The sequence below is a fragment of the Anabrus simplex genome, chromosome 3 (genome assembly GCF_040414725.1).
Source record: "Anabrus simplex isolate iqAnaSimp1 chromosome 3, ASM4041472v1, whole genome shotgun sequence".
In the NCBI taxonomy this organism is placed as follows: domain Eukaryota; kingdom Metazoa; phylum Arthropoda; class Insecta; order Orthoptera; family Tettigoniidae; genus Anabrus; species Anabrus simplex.
The window spans coordinates 321,336,189-321,361,370 of record NC_090267.1 but is presented as its reverse complement, the minus strand read 5'-3'; the positions used below and the strand labels follow the sequence as shown (position 1 = coordinate 321,361,370).

Here is a 25,182-nt window from a genome sequence, read left to right as displayed (position 1 = left end):
ATTCCCAGATGTTTGGAAAGATGCACCAATTACAGCAGCACCGGGCAAGTTGGCCGTGCGGTTAGGAGCGCGCAGCTGTGAGCTCGCATCCGGGAGATAGTGGGTTCGAATCCCACTGTCGGCAGCTCTGAAGATGGTTTTCCGTGGTTTCCCATTTTCACACCAGGCAAATGCTGGGGCTGTACCTTAATTAAGGCCACGGCCGCTTCCTTCTCACTCCTAGGCCTTTCCTATCCCATCATCGCCATAAGACCTATCTGTGTCGGTGCGACGTAAAGCAAATAGCAAAAAAAAATACTAACAATAATTACAGCAGCTCCAAGTTATACTCTCCTTCACATTATCATCTAGTATCCATCCTACCACCATTATCCAAGGTGCTTGAACGTCTAGTTCACACACAAGTTACTGAATACCTTACCAAGCAATCCCTCCTCAACCCCTTTCAATCCAGCTTCAGAAAAGGACAGAGCATGGCGACAGTTTTACTACGAGTGACAGATGATTATAAGAAGTGCAATGGACTAACAGGATGTGACTGTATTGACATTATTAGATCTCAGTAATGCCTTCAACACTGTCAACCCTCAGTTACTGCTGAAGAAACTCTGAGAACTAGATTTTAAGAGTGCCAATTCAGTTTAATTTTCACTTACCTTGAAAATTGCCAGTAGTGTGTGACAGTGGGAAATGTGAATTCAGGATGGCAAAGTAAGACCCTCGACGTCCCTCATGGGTCGGTCCTCGGACCACTGTTATTTATCATCCAAATTAATGATACATCCAAAGCTCATAAATTCTGCAAATGGCAAGTGTATACGGATGATGTAGAGATTTACTATCATTCACAATTGAGTGAATAGATACTACAATTATTAAAATAAATTCTGACCTACATCATCTTAGTGACTATGCAAATAAAAATAGCTTATTAACAAACCCAAATAAAACTCAAGTTTTTATTATCAGTACCAGTTAAAACCTATATTCCCTCAAGCAATGGGACATCTCTCCAATAATTTTCAACAATAAAATCATACCCTATTCTACTTCAGTGACTAACTTACGAATAATTATGACTAAGACCCTAAACTGGACTCAACACGTGATAAGCACATGTAATAAAGTATATAAATGCTTACATCCATTGAAACGGTTCTGTAATTTATTCTTGGTTCGAGTTAAACTATAAGCGGCAGTCACGTGAAATGGTATAAGATGAATTTCATGCTTTTTGTCTGTATTAAACTTACTACTAATAGTTACAATTTGTTGTTTTTATGTCCACCTTATTCAATACATAAAAGTGTTTATTATCTCTAAAAGAACATTTACCATAATACAAACATTAAATGGGACATGTTTCGCTCGTTGTGTCGAGCATCTTCAGCCATTTTGTACAATTATCTCAAGGTTGAGTCAATGTATTAAACCTTATATTTCAATTATTTGTTCATTAAAGTGTTATTATACAATAAAATATCATTACTATATAAAAAGTAAACAGGAAGAAGTAACAATTAAAATGGGTCTATAATGGACTAGACGTTAATCACAGGAAGTTGATGTCCAAGTCATAGTAATGTGCCAATTAAATTGTAAGATTCGGCTAAAAATTCCCATTTTTTTCTAACACTGCTAGTGATGTTATTTATCAAAGTATAAATGTTCATATGAAGATTAATGAATTAGAAGATTAAACTTGCAATATACTGTATTCTCGTTAGATGAGAATTACACCATTATTAAAAAATGGAACATTGGAGGTTTATAATCAATTGTATGTATCATACTTGTAGGTTTATAATCTGTTGTACGCATCATACTTGTAGTCTTCACCAATCCCCAACTGTTTTGAGTGGGCCAGTTTTTACTGGTCTGTTTGTTCTTAAAGCGTGGTTAAAAGGGACATGAATATTTGTTACTTAGTTGATTGGTGTGCTGTTTACTGCAACATTATGGATAAATATGTCTGTAACAAAAGAATGTTATGAGTGTGATGGTTTGTAATCGTTTATATAGATTTTTAAAAGTTGAAACATCACTTACCCCTTTTTATCACAAGATATACAGAACATTATAACGCATTAAAATATAATAAGTATTCCGCAATGGCTAACCACATGAAAGAGACCGGCCATCAATTTAACAGACAGAGACCTCAAGATAATAAAAAGAATTGAAAAAGGAAAGTTAATGACCGAATATGAAAACACTTATATTTATTTAGATCAGTACTTCAATAAGGAAAAAACCTAAACGATGTAATCAAAATAAAAAGCCCATTAATAGAACAATTACCAAAATTGCTACAAGCTTTTAAATCAGATAACAGTAAAATTTTTTAAATTTTCAACCATAAACCTTCTAATACATCAACAAATACAACTCCCACCTTGAATATACATAGAGACTCTCCTCCACAAGTAAAGCCAGCATCCAATAACCGGCCCACACCTCCTTCCCCTACATTCCCTACTTGTCCTCTTCACTTTCTGCCAGTACCCAACGCCCCGCTCACAGCTCCTCCTTTCCCACTTACTCACCCTCCACCATACCCGCCCCATACGTATAACACAAGAAGTAAGAACACGAAGACAAAAAGTCTCAGTACTGCAACAAGCACAGATGGGCACTTTAGTGTGACAAAAAAAGGGGTAATTGATGTTTCAACCTTAAAAATTTATACAAACGATTACAAACCATCACACTCATAACATTCTTTTGTTACAGACATATTAATCCATAACGTTGCAGTAAACAGCACACCAATCAACCAAGTAACAAATATTCATGTCCCTTTTAACCACGCTTTAACAACAAACAGACCAATAAAAATTGGCCGATTCAAATCAGTTGGGGATTGGTGAAGACTACAAGTATGACGCATTCAACAGATTACAAACTTTCAGTGTTCCATTTTTTAATAATGGTGTAATTCTATCTAATGAGAATACAGTATATTGCAAGTTTAATCTTCTAATTCATTAATCTTCATATGAACATTTATACTTGGATAAATAACTTAACATTAGCAGTGTTAGAAAAATTTAATTGGCACATTACTATGACTTGGACATCAACTTCCTGTCATTAACGTCTAGTCCATTATAGACCCATTTTAATTGTTACTTCTTCCTGTTTACTTTTTATATAGTAATGATATTTTACTGTATAATAACACTTTAATGAACAAATAATTGAAAAATAAGGTTTAATACAATGACTCAACCTGGAGATAATTGCACAAAATGATTGAATATGCTCGACACAACGAGCGAAACATGTTCCATTTAATGTTTGTATTGTAGTAAATGTCCTTTTAGTGACAATAAACACTTTTATGTATTGAATAAGGTGGACATAAAAACAAGAAATTGTAACTATTATTAGTCACATGAAAACCGAACGCCCACTACAACGTGACCATGAAATGGTTTTATTCAAAAGTAATTACCAAAAGTCTAATTGTTGTGTGTAAATACATTAGGTATCCCCCTTAAGCATTTATCTCCTTTAGTGTAATGGATTTAGTATGATAAGTAAGCTAGGTAGGTTTTAGTTTTAGGGTCACCAATTGGAATTTATTCCCCTAACATTTCTGGATCTGGGTAAACTCCTGTAGTTGTATTTTTCTTTTACCCACCTTTAATCTTGTCTGAAATGTATGAATAGTGCTTGCCCCGGCGTCTAGGTGACCTAAGTCCCTGGTGTGGGAGGGAGGGGGTCTTTACACGAAATTCGTTGAGCCACCAGTTGTGTGACTTCAAGTTAATCAGTAAATTCAACAAAGAAAATCATAAAAATCTTCGCTTGAACTGTTTTGTTTCTTCGAGATCCTCTAGTCTGGCAGGGTGACTTTACCTCATGTATTCCTGCATGTTGGTTTATGTTGCAGTGGCTGCGATAACCGACTCCACCTGGTGGCAACCTAAAGTGCCTAGTTGTAGGGCACACTGTATGCTTGGGCGCTACCATGCGGCACTGCAATCCAGTGGCCAAATATCCAGATGGCGACAGGCTTGCTAGACTGCGCTTTTCTTCTCTGCCCGTTACTCGTTGGTTCAAGATACGGATGGGCTGTGTTACAACGTGCCACTGTTTGGACTGTGCATGTATGCAGGCTGTTAGCAAACGGCCGTGTCGGCAGCCACATAATCAGCAATAACCAGTGGTCAAGTTGAGCAACTTCAATTCTATGACTAAAGTGAAAACTGATGCAAGATCAACTTATTCCAAACCTTGCTAAGGAGGAGGTGGTGGACGCTTTCTTACAAGAAAATGAATGGGCTCTGGATTACTGCCAAATTGTGGAAGTAGGGGTAGGAAGATGACACCGGTTTCGTAGAGGAAGAAAATGAAAAACATGTGGACTTATAGGAGACAATAATAATAATAATAATAATAATAATAATAATAATAATAATAATAATAATAATAATAATAATAATAATAATAATAATAATAATAATAATAATAATAATAATATAATATTAATAATATATTATATATATATAATATAATAATACTTTGGATGGACGGAGTTAAAATGGTTGAGGTGCTTTTGGAATGTTATAAATGCACTTTTGAATTGTTATATGCTTATCACCTTTTTCATATTTATGTCATAGTTATATGTAAACAATGGAATACCTCAAGTTGCTGAAGAAACCTTTAGTGTAGTGACATTATTTTGTTTTTAAATTGGATGTTCAACTTGAAGTAATCATGCCTATCAGTAAAGTGACCTATCAGTGCACTGTATTCTTGAAAATCTTCTGTGAATGCCATCATGTTATAATTTACAACATATCAGCAATATTGTGTCTCAGTTTCTTTGTGCGATCAGAACTCCCAGTCTCAAGTATATCAAGATAATTGTCGAGCATAGCTCAGAGGTAGGAAGATGACACCGGTTTCGTAGAGGAAGAAAATGAAAAACATGTGGACTTATAGGAGACAATAATAATAATAATAATAATAATAATAATAATAATAATAATAATAATAATAATAATAATAATAATAACAACAATAATAATAATAATAATAATAATAATAATATTAATAATAATATTATATTATATATATAATATATAATATAATATATCATTATATATATTATATATAATATATATAATATATAATATATATAATATATAATATATTATTATTATTTATTTATTATATTATATATGGCCTCCAGTAACTCCGCGTCTCTTGTTGCACGCTAGTTTTTCCTCTGCGCCGCACCAGAAGTGTTTTTGGTAACATTGAAAATGGTAAAGGCTTGTTTTCATATGTGTTGAGTGATGTTTTATAATATTGTGAAATGTCTATTCTAGAAAAACGCTTGATGTTTTTAATATTGTGAAACGTCGTTTCTAGAAAAGACGTCCCACGTCTTTAAGAGTTACGTAAAAGGAAGATTCTCGACAAGTATTTGCGTTTGAGAACAATTACAGCAGTTTCGATTGGTGAGTCTGGGTGGTGGGAGTTGAGCTTCTGTGCTCTGAGTGGTTACCTGGTGATCACACCGGGGCCAGCTTCGCCCTCCTTGAGAGAGCGAGAAAATCTTTCGTTGTCTTTCGTTTCTCACCTGTCCAGCGAGTCAGACATACTCTGGGGATCCTCCTGCCCGGGATGGGCTGCCTTAGGGTAAGCGCTGTTTGTTTCTTTGGCACTTTAATTTAAATTCAACTTTTTTCCTTTTCTTTTCACATAGGAGTTTACCCCGCATCGCCCAGACTTGTCACTTAATTATTAAGATGCCTTAGCTTTTCAGCTAGGCCTGCCTGTTTGATTTTGGAGACACTCCCCTTTCTTTTAATTGAGTAAACTGTAAAAATTAAATTATTAATTGTTTTTACCTACGGGGTGGCCTCCAGTAACTCCGCGTCTCTTGTTGCACGCTAGTTTTCCTCTGCGCCGCACCAGAAGTGTTTTTGGTGTGGAAGCAAGTTGAACTGGCCTCTGCATCAAGTTTAAGTATTTCTGATTTCCCCCTTGTTTTCTTTTGGTGGGGCGATTGTCTGAAAACGCCTTAACTTTCACTTAATATTGTATTTCTCATATCATGTGTTTCCTTATTACCATTAATTGTTGTATTTTTGGAAGTTTGCGTTATGTAGCGTATATCTTTAACTTAGCCTCTTGATTTTAAGGAATAGCCCTTACCACATTACCTCTGATTTGTTGTTTCTCAGATATTGTAACTTGATATTGTATTGACGAAATTTATTCAAATTTTATTTTGGTGTAACATTTATGTTGGGAAAATAATAATCATAGATCAAGGGATAACCGTTGGTGTTTCTTAAAGTCCGTAACCCACGTATCCCCATGTCCCTGGTAAGGTTTCCCACATCCATTATTACTGTTGTCACGTTGTCCAACCTGATTTTCATTTGTTTATTTTTTGACACAGTTTCTGCTGGTGTTTGTTTTGACTTACAGCTGTCTAAGGTACATGTGATTTAAGTATTATTATTATTATTATTATTATTTCGTTATTATGTGTCATGTAGCCAGTTACCAATTACGTATTGAACTGGAGGCCTGTTACATATTATTATTATTATTATTATTATTTTTTTTTTAAAAATATATATCCCTTGATCTATGATATTATTTTCCCAACATAAACATTACACCAAAATAAAATTTGAATAAATTTCGTCAATACAAAATCAAGTTACAATATCTGCAAAACAAAAAATAAGAGGCAATGTGTTAAGAGCTATTCCTTAAAATCAAGAGTCTAAGTTAAAGATATACGCTAACATAACGCAAACTTCCAAAAATACAACAATTAAGGGTAATAAGGAAACACATGATATGAGAAATACAATATTAAGGGAAAGTTAACGGCATTTTCAGACAATCGCCCCACCAAAAAGAAAACAATGGGGGAAATCAGAAATACTTAAATTTGACGGAGAGGCCAGTTCAACTTGCTTCCACACCAAAAACACTTCTGGTGCACGGCAGAGGAAAAACTAGCGTGCAACAAGAGACGCGGAGTTACTGGAGGCCACCCCGTAGGGAAAAACAATTAATAATTTAATTTTTACAGTTTACTCAATTAAAAGAAAGGGGAGTGTCTCCAAAATCAAACAGGCAGGCCTAGCTGAAAAGCTAAGGCATCTTAATAATTGAGTGACGAGTCTGGGCGATGCGGGGTAAACTCCTATGTGAACAGAAAAGGAAAAAAATTGAATTTAAATTAAAGTGCCAAAGAAACAAACAGCACTTACCCTAAGGCACCCCATCCAGGGCAGGAGGATCCCTGAAGTACGTCTGACTCGCTGGACAGGTGAGAAACGAAAGATGACAAAAGATTTTCTCGCTCTATCAAGGAGGGCGAAGCTGGCCCCGGTGTGATCACCAGGTAACCACTCAGAGCACAGAAGCTCAACTCCCACCACCCAGACTCACCAATTGAAACTGCTGTAATTTTTCTCAAACGCAAGTACTTGTCGAGAATCTTCCTTTCACGTAACTCTTAAAGACGTAGGACGTCTTTTCTAGAAACGACGTTTCACAATATTAAAAACATAGAGCGTTTTTCTAGAATAGACATTTCACAATATTACAAAAGATCACTCAACACATATGAAAACAACCCTTTACCATTTTCAATGTTACAAAATATCACCCAATGGTAATGAAAACACAATATTACAAATTTTCAATAATAATAATAATAATAATAATAATAATAATAATAATAATAATAATAATAATAATAATCCAAATGACTGTCTCCTATAAGTCTACATGTTTTTCATTTTCTTCCTCTACGAAACCGGTGTCAAAAAGTGTAAATACACTTACTCCGCTAGGAGACAAGACGATCAATTCCAGTTTTGTAGAAAGAGGTAGGTCGCTGATGGAACCACAACCGCACCCACTCTTGCACTTCCTCATCTGAATGAAACCGACAGCCACGAATGTCTTTCTTCAGGTCGCCAAAAATGTGAAAATCACAAGGTGAATGATCCGGGCTGTACGGAGGATGCTGAAGTGTTTCCTAACCAAATCGCTGAAGCATAGCCTTCGCCAGATTGTAAGTATAGGGGCGAGCATTAATTATGTAACAGGATGACTCCGTCCTGCAGCATTCCAGGGTGTTCTAACTTTATGGCATGCCACAGTTCCTGCAAAGTGTCTTCATAGTGCTGCGCAGTGATTGTTGTTTCACGCTCGAGGAAGTTGATAAGAAGAGGGCCCCTGAAGTCAAAGAAGAAGGTTATCATGACTTTACCAGAACTTGTGTAAACAGCTCTGGATATCTTTGGTGGGGGAGAATGGACATGTAGTGTTCGCCATACACACCAGACATGCGACGATGAGTTTCGCGTACTCCAGCACCTTCAGCCACCAGAAAACGAACCATACATCTCTGCTCTTCTTTGCTTGCTTCCATTTCTACAGCTGGACAAACACACTAGACCAGTCCATGCACCAATAATGACATAATCCAACAACTGCATACACCTGTGAGTTGCTACTAAGCAGTTCTCCTACCACAGCGATGGCAGTATCGATATGTAAAAACAGTGTTGCCAACCTTTGCAGAGAATGTGTGTTACGGCAGGTGTTCGGTTTTCATTTAACTGCCCCTTATACAACTAATTCAATCTCTGATGCTACCTATATTTGACTATTTTGAAACTGTGATGACTGAAATAACCTGTGATAGTAACAAGAAACTGGACAGGAGCCTAAACAGCTACATACCATATATCTTTAATCTGTGATATGACGCTCATATATCACCTTATTATAAGGACCTATTTTGGCTTCGAGTGTACCAGTGCCGTGAACTTCACATGCTATCACTTTTACACAAAATACAGTACTTTCCACTAATACTCCCTACTCTCTTTCTTCACCTTTTTCTTACCTCTCGTCCTATCACGATCACAATACAAGATCTGATTCCTCTCTTGTCATACCGATAAACTACACTGCAGCTTACAACCACTCCTTCATTATCTCTGCATCCAAGTCATGGAATTCGCTACCTGCGAACATTAGAGACTCATCACTCGTTTTAAGTTGCTTATCACGAGCATTTGTTGAGTAGATCCTCCTGATTTGCTCGATAAATGTTGAAGGAATGAATGAATGAGATGAATGTGAGGATTACTGTAGTTACATCATGTAAGTGTACTTTATTTTGTGAATTTTAAAATTAAGGATTCTATTATTACTACTGTTATTATTTTTAATACTACAGTCGAAACCGTTTATTGCAACATCGCTTTTATCAACGTACTGGATATAACAGAAAAATCTAACAGCCCCGTCTAAATAATACATAAACACACTATTTAAAAAAATCGTTCACTAAGACATCGCTTATTATGATGTATTGTATAAAACAGTGTATTTTCATCACATTTTGAGATGAATGCATCGACTATAATATTCAAGGTTGATTCTTATTTGTTACACGTTTAGGGATTGCTGACAACAATATAAAGCTTATTTTCAAACTCTTGTTTTCAGTAGTGTAGATTTCAAATCGTCTGTCTGTTAAATAGTCAAGGCAAGCATCGCTGTGAGGATGTTGCAAAAGAAGGGAAAAGTGTTTAATATTGAAGAAAAATCACACACAATTGCAAAATGGAGAAACAAACGTCAGCATCACGAAGGAATTGGGTGTATCAGACACAATGATTTCTACTATTTGTAAGGTCAGAGAGAAAGTTAGCCAAGAGCATGTGCGACATTACTGATCAATTTACATTGTTGCTACTTCTTTCCTCACCAATTATTGTATATTTTGCTGCCATATTATTGCTGTACGTACTGTGTAGTGTCTGGCCAGTTAATCTGCTATGGTAATGGAGAAAACCATACAGCCGGTGTCTCCACACTGAGTGTTGGGCAGCAGTAAATAGACTGACCCACTATAAGGACCAACGGCTAAGGGCGGAGGAGTCCTTATAGAAGGGAAATGGGCCCTCATTGGGGGAAATGCCACTGAAACCCCATATCAACTGTAGCGTCTGTACTACAGAGGAGTGGCTACAAAAGACGTCTGTTCTCCATGTTAGAAGCGGCCTACAAGTTTCGGCTGGCAGTAGCTCTAAAATGCCTTTGAGAGAGGCAAACCCATTGTAATAAAAGCCTATATGATGACAAGTGTACTGAAGCCTAGGAAAATGCTAGGGCGTTTCCCACAAGCGACGTGCAATTCTTATGATGCTGGGAGAAATGTGAGAAATGGGCGACCAGCAACCAAATACATCAAGATAGCGACCAGTGTGGAGATTTATCTCCCGTATGCAGTTATCAGACTGTGCCTCATAAATAGGCTTCTGATAAGCTCACCTGCATACACCCAGCGTCAGTGGGTAGGGTCTGACACATCCCACTCTGACGAGTCTAGTGTCAGACCTAAGACGAAACGCTGGTTAATAGAGCAAACGCCTGAAAAGCCTTACATCTGATATGTCATCAATGTAATGACACTAACAGGGAAAGTGGAAGAAATTGTAGATTTTATGGTTGACAAAGATATAGCGTTGCTGGGAATCAGTGAGACCAAATGGAAAGGAAAAGGTGAGAGGAAACTAAAGAAGGCATACACCTTATACTGTCGTGGAGGAAGAGAAGCCAAAAATGGTGTAGGTCTCATAATTAGAAAAGACCTAAAGGAATACCTAGAATTGGTGGAAAACATAAATGATAGGTTGATTAAGGTCAGATTGAGACTTGAAACTGGTGTTACAGATATAATTCAAGGGTATGCTCCACAAACAGGAAATACAGATACGGGTCTAGAGGAATACCTTGAATATCTGGAAGGCCATGTACAGGACAAACAAGTTGTGATCATAGGAGACATGAATGCCCACGTAGGTCAGGAAAGAAAAGGAGATGGAGATATTTTGGTAGACTTTTGTAGAAGAAATGAGCTGATCATTGGTAACACATGGTTTAGAAAGAAAAACATTGAGAAGATAAGATATAGTTGGGATAACAAAATCAAAACTCTGATAGATTACATTTTGGTCGAGAAAGATAACAGGAAAATTCTGGTAGACGTAACAGCCTTCCCAAGTGAATCTTTTGAAGGAGATCACAGAGTTGTGATAACTAAGTTGAAGATGGGAAAGATACAAAAGATGACTGAGATTAGGCAGAGAAAGCTAAGGGTGCAGAAATTGCAGGAGAAGGAAATAAATGAAGAGTCCAGACACACATTAAAACAAGTATACCTAAGGAAGAAATCGGAAGGGTCGAAGAAGAATGGGCCTATTTAAAACAGTCATGGTCGATTCTGCAGAAAAGACCTGTGGAAGAGTATCAGGAAGAAAGATCAAGAAACGCCCTGGTGGAATGACAGGGTAAAAGATATAGTTAGAAGGAAGAAACAAGCTTGGAAAAGATGGCTGAGAAACAGAATAACAGAATGCAAAACAGAATAAAGGCACTGCAAGAAGGAGTGCTCCAAGGTGGTTCAAGAAGAGAAAAAGAAATGCTTGCAAAAATTCACTGAGTCTCTGCAAGAAGATACAACTGTAAACAAAAAGATCTTATTCCAGTGGGTTAAAAAGAAGAAAAACCCAGGAGAAGGTGCTAACTTCATTAAAAATAGCAGGAGGAAGTGATGACACAGAAGCAGGATATATTGCAGAGGTGGGGAAAATACTTTGAACAGCTTTACAACATGCAAAGTACCTTGCTACAAGGAGAAATCGAAGAACCAGATTTAGTGCAGATGGAAGATAAGAAAAACAAGGTGTCCATGGCAGAGATTGAGTGGGTCACTAAAAGAATGAAACGAGGCAAGGCAGCTGAAAATTGACGAGGTCACCATAGAAATTATATTATCAACAGGAGTAGTTGGTCTACAGTGGTTGTATAGAGTCTTCAGAGTGATATGGAGAGGAAAGACTGTTCCAAAAGAGTGGACGAAAGGGGTCATTATACCAATTTTCAAGAAAGGAGACAGGAAGCAATGTGAAAACTACAGAGGAGTGACACATACAGTTAAGATCCTTGAAAGAATCTTGGATAGACAAATAAGAGACAGAGTAGAGGGAAAATTGGCAGAACACCAGTATGGATTCAGAAGAGGCAGGTCCACATTTGACCCAATATTTACATTACGTCAAATGATGGAAAGGTATTGGGAATATGGAAAGGACATGGTTGTAACGTTTCTAGATACTGAAAAGGCATATGACAGTGTCCCAAGGAATTTGGTATGGAAAACATTGACATAGGCACAGATTGGGAATGAAACAATGCAGATGGTAATAGCATTGTATCAAAATTGCGAAAGCTGTGTTAGAACCAAGTGGGTCAAACTGAATGGTTCAGAGTTGAGACAGGCTTAAGACAGGGAAGTGTACTGTCCCCCTTACTTTTCATTATCATCATGGATAGAATTCTACATAATATCAAGGAGAAGATGATGGGTGAGCAAATAAAGTCTATGCTCTTTGCTGATGACATTGTAGTTTGGGGAGATAATGAAGAGGAAGTAAAGGCACAAGTTGATTTATGGAATGAGGAGATAAGAAATTTTGGAATGAAGATTAGTACTGCGAAGAGTAAGATTTTGATCATAACAAGAGGTAACAAAAAATCCAGAGGAGTGATGAAAATATGAAATGAACCTCTTGAAGTAGTGAAAATTTTTTAATATTTGGATAGCGTGATATCACAAGATGGGAATTTGGATGGAGAAATTGATTTAAGAATACAGCAGTCTGCAAGTTTCTACCAGTGTGTGAGAGACACTGTATGGAACAAAGATATGCCAATGAAGTGCAAGAAGGTTTTATACTCGTCCTATTATAAACCTATACTGGCCAATGCTTCAGCAGCCTGGATGTTAACTAAGCAGAACCAAAGTAAGATACAAGCAGCTGAAATGAAGTTCTTGAGGAGCATACAGGGAAAGACAAGAATACAAAATGAGGAAATAAGGAGAAGCGTGGGAGTGTGTAAACTTCAAGAAGAGATTGATAAAGCAAAACTAAAATGGTTTGGAAACATGATGAGAATGCCAGCAGAAAGAATACCAAAGAGAACATTCATGGATACAGAGACTGGAAAGAGGCCTAGGGGACGTCCTAGAATGAGATGGAGGAGCTCTGTTGTGGACTGTATTGCAAATAGAGGAGTCAAGAGTCAATAGCAATAAAGTACTAGAAGAGGAATGGTGGAAAGATCGAGTAAAGTGGAGGGCTTTGGTACACTACCCTACCCTGAGAAAATCTGGAAAAGGGAATGGAATGGATGAAGAAGAAGACTGTGTAAACATTAGAAGATAAAATTCCTCTCAATCCCCTTCCACAAATACTGGATTGCAAATAGAATACTTCTTTCCCTTATGTTTTTGAAGTTTTAATTTTATTCTGTTAATTATTCACGTAAACATGCAGCCTAAAACTTACAGATATGACATTTTTAGCATTTTAGCAGAAAAAAAAAAGTGTGTACGACTATTGCCTATAACGACCATTAATAGGTGGTCTCTTCGGAGAAATGATTATAACCGGCTTTGACTGTATTTGTATTTGACTGTATAAGTTATGGAGATGTATACTCTTCTAGTGATTACGTGTAAAGCGCCCCATACACGCGCAGACTTAGTCGGAGGTAAGTCTGCGCAAACCAGTCTCTTCAGACATGTCTCTGTGTGTATGGCCGATAAGTCCGCCGACAAAAAGTCTGCAGGCAAGTCTCTGACATTCTGGCGCTGCTTGTATTCAGCCGGAGACTTTGCGACGAAAGCGCTATCTCAGAGTTGCGGCAATAAATGTAAACGTGGTAACCTACAAATATGAAAACTGAAATATCTTTTTGCGCGTCTTTTTCGTGCAGAGCGCTACATTATGTCCAAATAACAACTCATTCTATACCGACTATCTAATTCATTTCAATCCGTATATATTTTTCAACCATCCGAAGCGCAAAATCTTAAACAGAAAACAGCTGAGCGTGTCGTATTCAACTTCCTCGGTAAATAATCATTTAGTCTGAGCGTGTGTGGGCAACTGCATACTTCCGACTTACTTCCCGGAGGCAAGTCTGTGCAGGTAAGTATTCCAGAAGTCTGCGCGTGTATGGGGCCCTTTAGAGAGGGCCTTGAGCCCTAACTTCGCCACCAATAAGGGCATTACCGAGCTCGATAACTGCAGTTGCTTAAGTGCGGCCAATACCGAGTATTCGGGAGATAGTAGGTTCGAACCCCACTGTCGGCAGCCCTGAAAATGGTTTTCCGTGGTTTCCCACACCAGGCAAATGCTGGGGCTGTACCTTAATTAAGGCCACGGCCGCTTCCTTCCCACTCCTAGCCCTTTCCTGTCCCGTCGTCGCCATAAGACCTATCTGTGTCGGTGCGACGTAAAGCAACTAGCAAAAAAAAAAAAAAAAAAAAAGGTATTGTCAATCTATCTAATCTCTCGCTGATTATTTTGTAAAAGAACTGACTGTGACCATCCATGGTTTGAATAGAAATGTAACCATGAATATTTGGTTTACAACCATCCCACTGGCTGTAGACCTCTTGAACCCACCTTACTCTCTAACAGTTATAGGAAAAATGAGAAAGAACAAGCGTGAGATACCTCCAGAACTCCTAAAGTGAAGAAACGAAAAATTGGCTCTTCAATATTTTGTTTTGATGGAGAAAAAACTCTTGTATCATACAAACAAAAGCAGGAAAAAGTCATTGTTTTGTTATTCACTACTCATTAGGACATGCAATAAGAGATAATAGTGGCATACCTGCAACAACTGATTTTTATAACAAAACAAAAGGTGCAACAGACTCTTTCATCAAAATGTGCTGAAACATGAACTGCAAAAGAAAGATATAAACTTCATGGCTTTGATCCGTATTGAATTGTGATCACAATAATAATTATTAAATTAATGTCGTATGGTCCACCTTTTTCAATACTATATTATGCAATATTATTGAATTACATTACTAAAGTAGGGACTAGTTTCGGCCTTGGCTGGCCGACTTCAGTCTTAATGTAATACATCTAATAACTAAACAAATGTAAAAACACACAAATGACATGAAAACTAATGTACAAACACACATTTAACACTAAAATCTGGGATGAACTAAGTGTAAAATCTGAAAAATAAATTAGGCTCTAAATTCTTAGCATCTGGAGTATGCTCCTCGTCCATACTCTTTCCTGTATTGATATTCATAGAATTGTTAGTTCCATCACTGCTAATTATTACAATTTCAATTGCAAAACGGGAACTGGTAAATGTTGATTCTGTATTCAGATCAACAATCACCAAATCTACTTGAGTGGTGTTAGCAGTATGCAAGCCACTGGATGCCACTTTAAATAACCACCAGCTGACGCAGAACTGCTAGATGCTGTTTCCACATCGAAATACACAACGGGAACATTTTATTTCATTTCATTAGTTTTCATGTCAATTTGTTTTTACATTTGTTTAGTTATTAGATGTATTACATGTATTACATTAAGACTGAAGATGGCCAGCCAAGGCCAAAACTAGTCTCTACTTTGGTAATATAATTCAATAATATTGCATATTACAGTATTGAAAAGGTGGACCATACGGCATTAATTTAATAATTATTATTGCAATAGAAAGACCCAATTTGACCTCTGTGTGTGTTCTGCAGTATGATCAACATGTTCCTAATGAATAGATATATTGCTTTTTGCCACAATATCTTCCAAAAGGAAGAAAAACATGTCTCAAGAAGGGCCTTCGCTCAGCAGTTAAGCAGTGAGCTGATCAGATCCCGTCTCCAGCTCCGCCTTACACAACCAACTTTGCAACGGTCATTACTGGGTATGATCTGCAAGATTCTGAATGAAAATCCTGTACTACACAGGCCAGACTAAGCACAACATGACAAGAAGAAAATATGTGTGTTTTGTCACTCAAAGCTGCAAAGAATGAATGGGTTTTATTGCACTGTTTGCAATCGAGGCATGTGCGGTAACCACTGATCCACTACTTGTACTGAGTGTTGAAATAATATGAGTTTGTTAAAAATGGAAAAGTGTGTCTGTATATAGAATATATTAAGTGTTGGGTTAGTTATTTTTAAGTAAAGTAATTGTAAGAGGCATCCAAGTTCTCTTTTCTTAGTCTCCTAGATGAATGCTTAGTGACAACGTATTCAGTAATCTAGGGTTAAGGGTATGTGCTAATGACCAGATATATTATAGAAGAGCTCAGTACTCTAGGGTTAAGGGTATGAGCTAGTGATCAGAAATGTAAGTCAAACAAGATTCACAAATATAATTATTTTCAAAATTCACTTCAGATACCTAATCTTGATCTTTTCAACGCAGATTGTGGGGTCCAAAACAATTGCTTTTTCCAAGCACTGGTCAACTACAACAACACCAGCCTTAGTAAATGATTCATCAAAGAACTCGTAGTGAATTTTGGGCGTCCCACTCCAACAACCTTAAAACTGAAGCTAAGGTGCTTCTAACGCTACAGAGTATTGAACTTAATAGCAGATATTTTCATATATTACATCAGTGAGCCAGTCAATCACCACTGATCTGTATTTAGGGCTGTAATCCAGGTGGCAGATTTCCTGTCAGTCGTTTATCTAATCTTCTCTTCAATGATTTCAGAGAATTTGGAAATTTATTGAACATTTCCCATGGTAAATTATTCCAATCCCTAATTCCTCTTCCTATAAATGAAAATTAGCCATAATTTGTCTTCTTGATTTCTGAATCTTCATATTATGACCATTCCTTCTTTTAAAAACTTAATCCAAGCTCATTCATCTACTAATGCCATTACACGCTGTCTCCCCACAGACAGCTCGGAACATATTGCTTATGATACAGATATTGATTCCCATAGGGAACCTGAAAAATTTGTCCCGAATGAGTAAAGCTCGCCTCCTTACTCCCACGTCTTCCCAGCCCAAGGTTTGCAACATTTTCATAACACTACTCTTTTGTCAGGGGCTGCCTGGCCGAGGCGGTTAAGGCGTGCTCGGTTCGCCCGGAAAGACGTGGGTTCGAATCCCCGCCAGGAAGTTGTAAAATTTAAGAAACAAGATTCACACTTTCGTGGGTGCACATGGCCCTGAGGTTCACTCAGCCTACACCAAAAATTAGTACCAGGTTAATTCCTGGGGGCAAAGGCAGCCGGGCGTAGAGTTAACCACTCTACCCCATCAAGTGCCGAGGTTATGGATAGTGGAAGCATTTACCTTCCACCCCTCCAAGGGCCTTCAAGGCCTGTACAGAGATGACTTTTGACTTGACTCTTTTGTCAGAAATCCCCCAGAACAAATTGTGCTGCTTTCTTTTGGATCTTTTACAGTTCTCAAATCAGGTGATCCTGGGGAGAGTCCCATACACTGGAACTATACTCTAACTGGGGTCTTACCAGTGACTTACACACTCTCTCATTTACATCTTTACCGCAACCCCTAAATATCCTCATAACCACACAAAGAGATCTATAAACTTCATTTAAAATCCTGTTAACCTGTAAATATGATTACTTCACTAATCAATATTTGAATAAATATACTTCATTTAAATTTCCTTTTACAGTGGAATATTAATCTACAGTAAGTAAGTTAACACAATAAAAGGAAAGATGTTGTTCTGAATCGTCATTGACATTTCTGATGCTTGTATTGAATTTGTTTTTTCTCTGTCTATAGGACATTCAAGAACAAATCTACATTATGCCGAATTATCTGGTAGATGGTTAGGTCAAAGACTAGGAAGGTAAGAGCCATTCAGTCCTGGCATTACATGGTGTGAAAATAAGGAAAATTCAGGGCTTCTGAAAGTGGGGTTTGAACACATCATTTCCTGAATGCAAGCCTGCAGCTGCATGAACTGTAATGTGCAGCCAACTCACTCATTACCTACACAAACTGAATGAATTATGAAAAATGGTCTTTGGTAAGACAAAGTACATATGGAATTATCCTAGTTAGAGCAAATAAACATGAAGTTCTTAATGGAAATCTAAATTACCTTTTAATTAGAAGGATTCCACCCACAAATGTTGGATAGTGGTATCGTGGATGCAACTGGGGAGATGCCACATGGAAAGGACCTCGTTCAGGATACTTGTATGGGAGTTCCGGATTTAGTGGTAGTAGATCAACATCATGCATTGCAATGTAGTCATAATCTGAGTGTGACTCATGAAAACCAACATTTATTAGTGAGGCACGGTTGAAACGATAATGATCAACCTGGAAAAAAGAAAGAAAATTAAGACAGCTACTTCAATAGATCATTAAAATTTTCTTTACAGTGGAATATTAATCTACAATAAATAAATGAGTACAATAAAAACAATGGTGGTGTTCTGAATCATCAATGGCAGTAAACTGTAGAAGACAGTCCTGTGCTGGAATTCTGTCACACAGGAATTTATATGCTGAGGCTGATGCATCTAAGTACCTTAAAATATTATACACCGAAACTTCAGAGATACAATACAAAGGATTCTCCATATACTACAATGCTCAATTCTGATTCTCCATATACTACAATGCTCAATTCCGAAGGTTCGGAGTAAGACTAATTATCTTAGACTCTCTTAGAACTGGATCAGAACCCACAAATTCAATGTTGACACCAATTTCACTTCTGCATCATATGTACAATATGTTTAAATCCCAGATCAATGATTGACAGAACCTCTCAGTCTTACTGTGGTGCATATTTCAACCTACAAAGCCAGGCTGAGTGGCTCTGACAGTTGAGGCGCTGGCCTTCTGACCCTAACTTGGCAGGTTCAATCCTGGCTCAGTCCGGTGGTGTTTGAAGGTGCCTCATTTGAGTTATCCTCAGCTAGACACATGTATAAAACTCAAAAACTATAAAATAGAACTAATTAAAATAGTCTATAGAAAAATGAACATAGAAAACATATTACAGTTCAGTCACTCTCCACAAAGTGTTCTAATGAAAGGTGAACTGAATTTGAGTCTTGCTGTTTCACCAGACGAGTATTAAAGTGTTACATTAGCAATTATAGAGGTGGAGGCCCTCGCAAATTAGGTTGTCAGTAGATACAGTGTATCAAATTAATTATTGTTGTTGCTGTTGTGTTGGAGTGTCGAGTATGTGGTGGGTGTCCTATCAGAGTCAGTATCACAGTATTGTCGTGTTGGAGTACTGAGTGGAATACTGTGTATGGAACAGTTGGTGTGAGTGGAATAGGAACAGTGTTAACTATTGTCACTGTGGGGAATATCGTAGGGCTGGTTAGCACTGTTGAGTTGTTGCTATTATGTCACCACTGTTTAATATTGTCAGTGTTAAGTAGTTTGCTATGTGGAGCAGTCATGCTGACTGTGAGTTAGCTACATTCCGACCAGGATGAAACTTCAAGTCAGCAGTCTTCCAAAATCTATGCCGGTTGCTGGGTATCCAGAAAACCAGGACCACCGCCTGTACATCTCCAATCAGATGGAATGGTGGAGTGATTCAACAGGACAGGATTCAACAGCCGTCAGAGAGCATTTTAGACGGATTGAGATTGTCACCTTCACCTATTCCTCTTCGTGTACTGGTCTGCAGTGCTAGAGACCAGGGGGGGTGCACTCAGCCGTGCGCAGAAGATGTTGCATTTTCCTCGCTTAGCGCATGACGTCACGGTGGAACAGCTAGCCACGCGGGACCAGGGTAGATCAAGGCAAATTCTTCAGTTATCACATGTATCGGATGTATTTGTTTACCTTTAAAGTGTGTGGGTGTTTAAAAGAGTGTCAGAGGACCTAGTTTCTTTTTTCGTTTGTGCTGTTCAAATACATGGAATCTTTCGGCATTAAATACATTCTCCCCCAACTTGGTAGGTTCGATCCTGGCTCAGTCCGGTGGTATTTGAAGGTGCTCAAATACGTCAGTCGGTAGATTTACTGGCACGTAAAAGAACTCCCGCGGGACTAAATTCCGGCACCTCGGCGTCTCCGAAAACCGTAAAAGAGTAGTTAGTGGGACGTAAAACAAATAACATTAATTATTATTAAATACATTCTCAAGAATCAAGATTGCCTGGAAAATTTCTTTTCGCGCCTAAGAGGTCTTGGGCATTTTTACGATCATCCATCTCCACCTGATGTGAAAAATAGCATCAGACTGTTGTTGTTACGAGCCAATTCCAGCGATATTCCTCATTCCCATGAGTCACCTGTAGCTCCTGCCGAAGGAGAAGAATTTGTTACATCGGCTATGTTTGGCAACATCCTTCCGGATATGACAAGCTCTGGCGATGACTGAGGGTGACAAGGATATTAATGACATTGAATTGCCAGCTGTTGATAGTGATGATCTATCCGTACAGGAAAATACTGACTGTAGTCTGGAGGGATTCAAAATCGTTGCAGGGTTCATCGCATATCGCTGCCGAATTTTTGACAGGTCCCTGGGCACGCCTACAGGAGATTTGTTGATACCACCTGATGACCCAAGTCTGGGGTGGGTACACGTGCTGTTTCGGGGAGGTTTGCTCGTCCCTTCCGATAGTTTTATGGAAATTATCACTAAATTTGAACTGATATTTGCTGAAGTTCACGGACGAACATATTTGAACATGGAACCAGAAGTTGTGAACAATATGTTTGTGAAGTTGAAAAGCCGTTTTCCTGACGTCCATCCACAAGTCTTGAAATCATGTGCTAAGATCTGAACCTTACTCCATTTGCGTTGGTTGGCTGCAAAACAGAAATAAAAAAATAGAGGCTTCCCGTAATAATTAATTAATGTTATTTGCTTTACGTCCCACTAACTACTTTTATGGTTTTCGGAGACGCCGAGGTGCCGGAATTTTGTCCCGCAGGAGTTCTTTTACGTGCCAGTAAATCTGCCGACACGAGGCTGACGTATTTGAACACCTTCAAATACCACCGGACTGAGCCAGGATCGAACCTGCCAAGTTGGGGTCAGAAGGCCAGCGCCTCAACCGTCTGAGCCACTCAGCCGGCAAAGAGGCTGCCCGTAAGCGAAAAACGAGAATGTGGCATTTATCAACAAAGTAAATGTCAAGAAATGTTCGTTACCATTGTATTTGTTGTTTTAAACTTCGTGTGCAAAGCCACGGGACCTTTGCCTTCTGCGCAGAACTCGGAAAAGAACTTATTTCATACCCTGTCTCGCTTCCATTGACTACGATTCGAACTGTAGCCCTTTTGATGAAAATCGGATAGATAGTGAATATAGTAGACTGTGATACTCTTCTAGACTTATGTTAACGGAAAGAAAGACAAACCGTTTATTTGGTGCTAGTGTTCCAAGACTTGAAGTTATTACATATCGCAATGTATCCTGTAAGTTTTCACCGTGAAGTGTTGAACAAATTAACAGCGTTTGTGATATAAAACAAAACCCATCTGTCAGTCAGAGTGAGGTGCAGATTCCATGCATTTCGTCAACATCATCTTCACTGAGGTAAGAGTGAATAACAGTAAATAAAAATAGTCTTATTTGTCCCGAATCTGTTGATTTAAACCTAACATATCGTGCACTTCTAAGTACCTCTTATTTTGCAGCGCTACGATGTTATACGTACTTTTATCTTGTACAGAATGTATGTTTCTATAGAATACATTGTATGACGTTCAAAAATTCTAAAATATCACTTTGGTATATTATTAAAATGTGAAACATTACCCGCGCGCTAATACAGTCTGCCGTCAGCGGCTACCAGCGATGTTCCATGGTGACGTCACAGCGACAGCCAATGGCAGCTCGTAACGCGGAATGACTAACCTTACTGTTCTCTATTAACCTTGCTAGAGACCACTGGATGCACCCCAGCAAGGCTGCTGTTTGGAAGAGAACTAGACCAAGTGGCACCTTACAGAGAAACAGCTGAAGAAGACAACTGATTGGCATGATCAGCTCTCAGAGGGGAGCAATGTTATGTGCTTAGGCAATGCAAGCCCTCTGAAAGCTCACTTTAGTATTTCCTGAAAGGGATGAGGAAGCCAGGCCGGGTAACTTCCAGCCAGTCAGATGATGTGCCGGCTTCTCTATGTATTGTTTCCATCTGCTTTCTCCGCAGACCTTCTGGAATTCGAAAGGTGAATATTCCCTCTCTAGCCGTAACTCCAAGATTCCAGTACCTCGTCACCCCAGATGTAAATACAGGGCTCCAGCAAATTAATTGTTGTTGTTGTGTTGGAGTGTCGAGTATGTGGTGGGTGTCCTATCAGAGTCAGTATCAGAGTATCGTCGTGCTGGAGTGTTGCTGGAGTACTGAGTGGAATACTGTGTATGGAACAGTTGGTGTGAGTTGAATAGGAACAGTGCTAACTGTCGTCACTGTGAGGAGTATTGTAGGGCTGGTTAGCACTGTTGAGTTGTTGCTGTTATGTCACCACTGTTTAATATTGTCAGTGTTAAGTAGTTTGCTCAGTGGAGCAGTCATGTTGACTGTGAGTTAAGTGAAATGACTGTGTTGATTGTATGAGTTACCTTATTCGTTTGGAGTCGAGCCAAGGAACAGTTATGATGCGTCGTGATTGCTAAGAGACTGTGTTTGAATTTGCAAGCAGCTGCTGTGTGAACCGAATGAGCGTGAGGCGAAGTGAAAGGGAGGTGAGCTGACAATCAAGATTACTGCCATCTCAGGTAATGGCAGTGAGCAGGACTACCTACTGTGAGGACAGAGACTTTATAATCACCACTAATTCAGCAACTGTTGTCATTCATCCTCAAATATAATTGTATGTGTGTGTACTAATTGGGTCATCCTGAACTCCCAGCCAGCCTGATGATGTACCAGTATTGTTTTATTTGTAACTATATTACAGGGAAACCTCTGAATACATGAACATTTTACATAGCTTTCCCAAATTCAAAGTCAGTGTTGATGGAGTCTAGCACCAATCTGGTAGTCTAACTCTCCTCAGTGTAACAGTGGATGACTTAATGCTTGAAGAAAGTATATGCAACGTCTAACCTTAAACTAGCATAAATATTCAGAAAAACATTCCCATCTACTTGGATCTCTTCCCCACATTTTCACATTATCCACTCAAGTCCTTCTGTTCTATTTCCAATCCTTGCATTGAAATCACCCATGCAATCAATCAATCAATCAATCAATCAATCAATCAATCAATCAATCAATCAATCAATCAATCAATCAATGATATGACTGTTTCTGATGCTCATTTAATCACTCAAATGAATCCATGTTCATCAGCTCTGAGACTAAGTATGGATTCCTAAAAACTGCAATTCTTTTTTTTTTAAATGCTATTTGTTCGGGGCTTCAGCCTATAAAGATCTTTTGCCCCTACTTGCACCATATGATATGAACCTGTGTATAATTGAATTTGTGGAAGTGTAGAATGTTGAATGTGAGGAAAGGAACATGAAGGACGATACAAACACCCAGTCCCCAGGCAAGGGATATTAATCATTCACAATTAAAAACCCCTGACCTGGCTGGGAATCGAACCTGGGGCTGCCGGGTGACAGGCGGACGCGTTGCTCCCCACACCGCAGGGCCAGACAACTGCAATTCTACTTACAACATTAATTCATTTATGTTCAAAACAGTTGCATGTTATACAGTAGTTTTCATGATGATCAATCCTACTTTACATTCTGCCCTACCCTTTCTCTCACCTGTTAAAAACTCTTCTTTTACTTCTTGCCATACCGAAATATCTCCAGTTGCATTCTGTTTTCTGGGACAGTCAATTCTATGTTCTTCCTTTTTTTTTCCATAGGGCTCACTGATACCAGCTGCACCACATTATAATGTTGGTTCTCTACTTCACTAACTTGAACCAGAAGAGCCCTGGGTTCTGTAAAATGAAAGAGTTTAACTTGTGGCTAACTGGTCAGCATCTTGAACTTTTGGCCTTATGGTTCCGAGTTTGTTTCCCATGGGATTTTAATCATGAACAGTTAATTTCCTTGGCTTGGGGACTGGATGTTTGTGCTGTCCCCACGATCCCTTCAAATCACACACCACACACAACACTACTTCCACCACACTAACATGCAGATTCCTTTATACAGCACTCACTGCCCACCTTTGTCAAAGGGTCTGCCTCACAAGGACTGCACCTGGTTAGCAATTACACACAATTCTAGGAAGGATTTAACTCTACTGATGTAGGGGCTATCAGTGGATTGGGTAGTCACCCACCTGCACTGAAGTGGCCAACAACTCAAAATACATTTGAATGCTCAATCCATAGTAACTGATATACCAACTCTCGGGAACTATTTACATCACTCAACTACCATCCATCATTCATGAACTAAAATATTATTACAGGAACATCGTACCATGAACATCACTAAACAGAAAAGAAATTTTCTAACTTTATAAAGTTTTATTCATTCACTTACTGGTACTGAAAAAAAAAACAACCTTAAAAGGCTCTGATATTCTTTATTATCTAACTAGAAGGCAAAACAAAGAAACAGCATTTAAAAATTTTCAACTAATATTTTTTTATAATTATAAAAAATAATAATGTACTTACCTGGTTTAAGACAAAAATATGATGATTAACATTTTGTTGGAGTAAAAAGTTGTGAATGTGTGGAGCGAAAATGAGGAGTTCTTCAAATCTATCTCGATATGGCACTAGTACAGCTAACTTATGTTGTGATGGAGGAACATCTTCACCATCCTTTAGATTTTTTAATACCTTGTGAGTGTCAGCGTTTATCAAATACTTCTCATTAATACATTTGCAGTCATCTAAAGAAATAAAAGAATTATTAATTCACACACTATATTTTCAAAAGACAAAATGAATTAAACATAATATCAGATGTGTCATCCGTTTACAGCGCTCAAAAATAAAAAAGAATGAATGCCTGGTACTGTATAACTTGCAGGCACACTTCTCAGAAACAATTGAACCTATACATATATGGCATTGTTTGTTATGGGTATCCACAGGGTTTGTATCTGCATGGGAAGTGAATTATATTTTGATAATAATTAAAATAAGTTTGATAACATCTTCAGTGACAATATCACACGCTCATTCTTTTTTTGAGCAACTGCATATGAGCCAAAATCTATCAGCTTAATGTCTAACGCTCTTTCCTTATACAGAATGATAACAAAAATGGAGAAAAATTAGGACTATAACAACAATTAAAGAAGCAAAATTAGAGAACAAGCAAGACTCTACTCGAGACAGGGAAAGAGCTCTGA

The 25,182-nt window shown here is 38.2% G+C and overlaps 1 protein-coding gene across 2 annotated transcripts in view; it reads right to left on the bottom strand.

Moving 5' to 3' along the window:
- The window catches only part of beta4GalT7 (beta-1,4-galactosyltransferase 7), a 100,508-nt gene that overhangs the window by 59,607 nt on the left and 15,719 nt on the right, over window positions 1-25,182 (bottom strand). For both annotated transcript variants that reach the window (XM_067143143.2, XM_067143142.2), the window contains exons 2-3: window positions 24,497-24,717; window positions 18,009-18,232 (exon numbers count right to left, since the gene is read on the bottom strand). In XM_067143143.2, coding sequence (XP_066999244.2) covers window positions 18,009-18,232; window positions 24,497-24,717 — 445 coding nt within the window. The remainder of the gene's footprint in view (window positions 1-18,008; window positions 18,233-24,496; window positions 24,718-25,182) is intronic.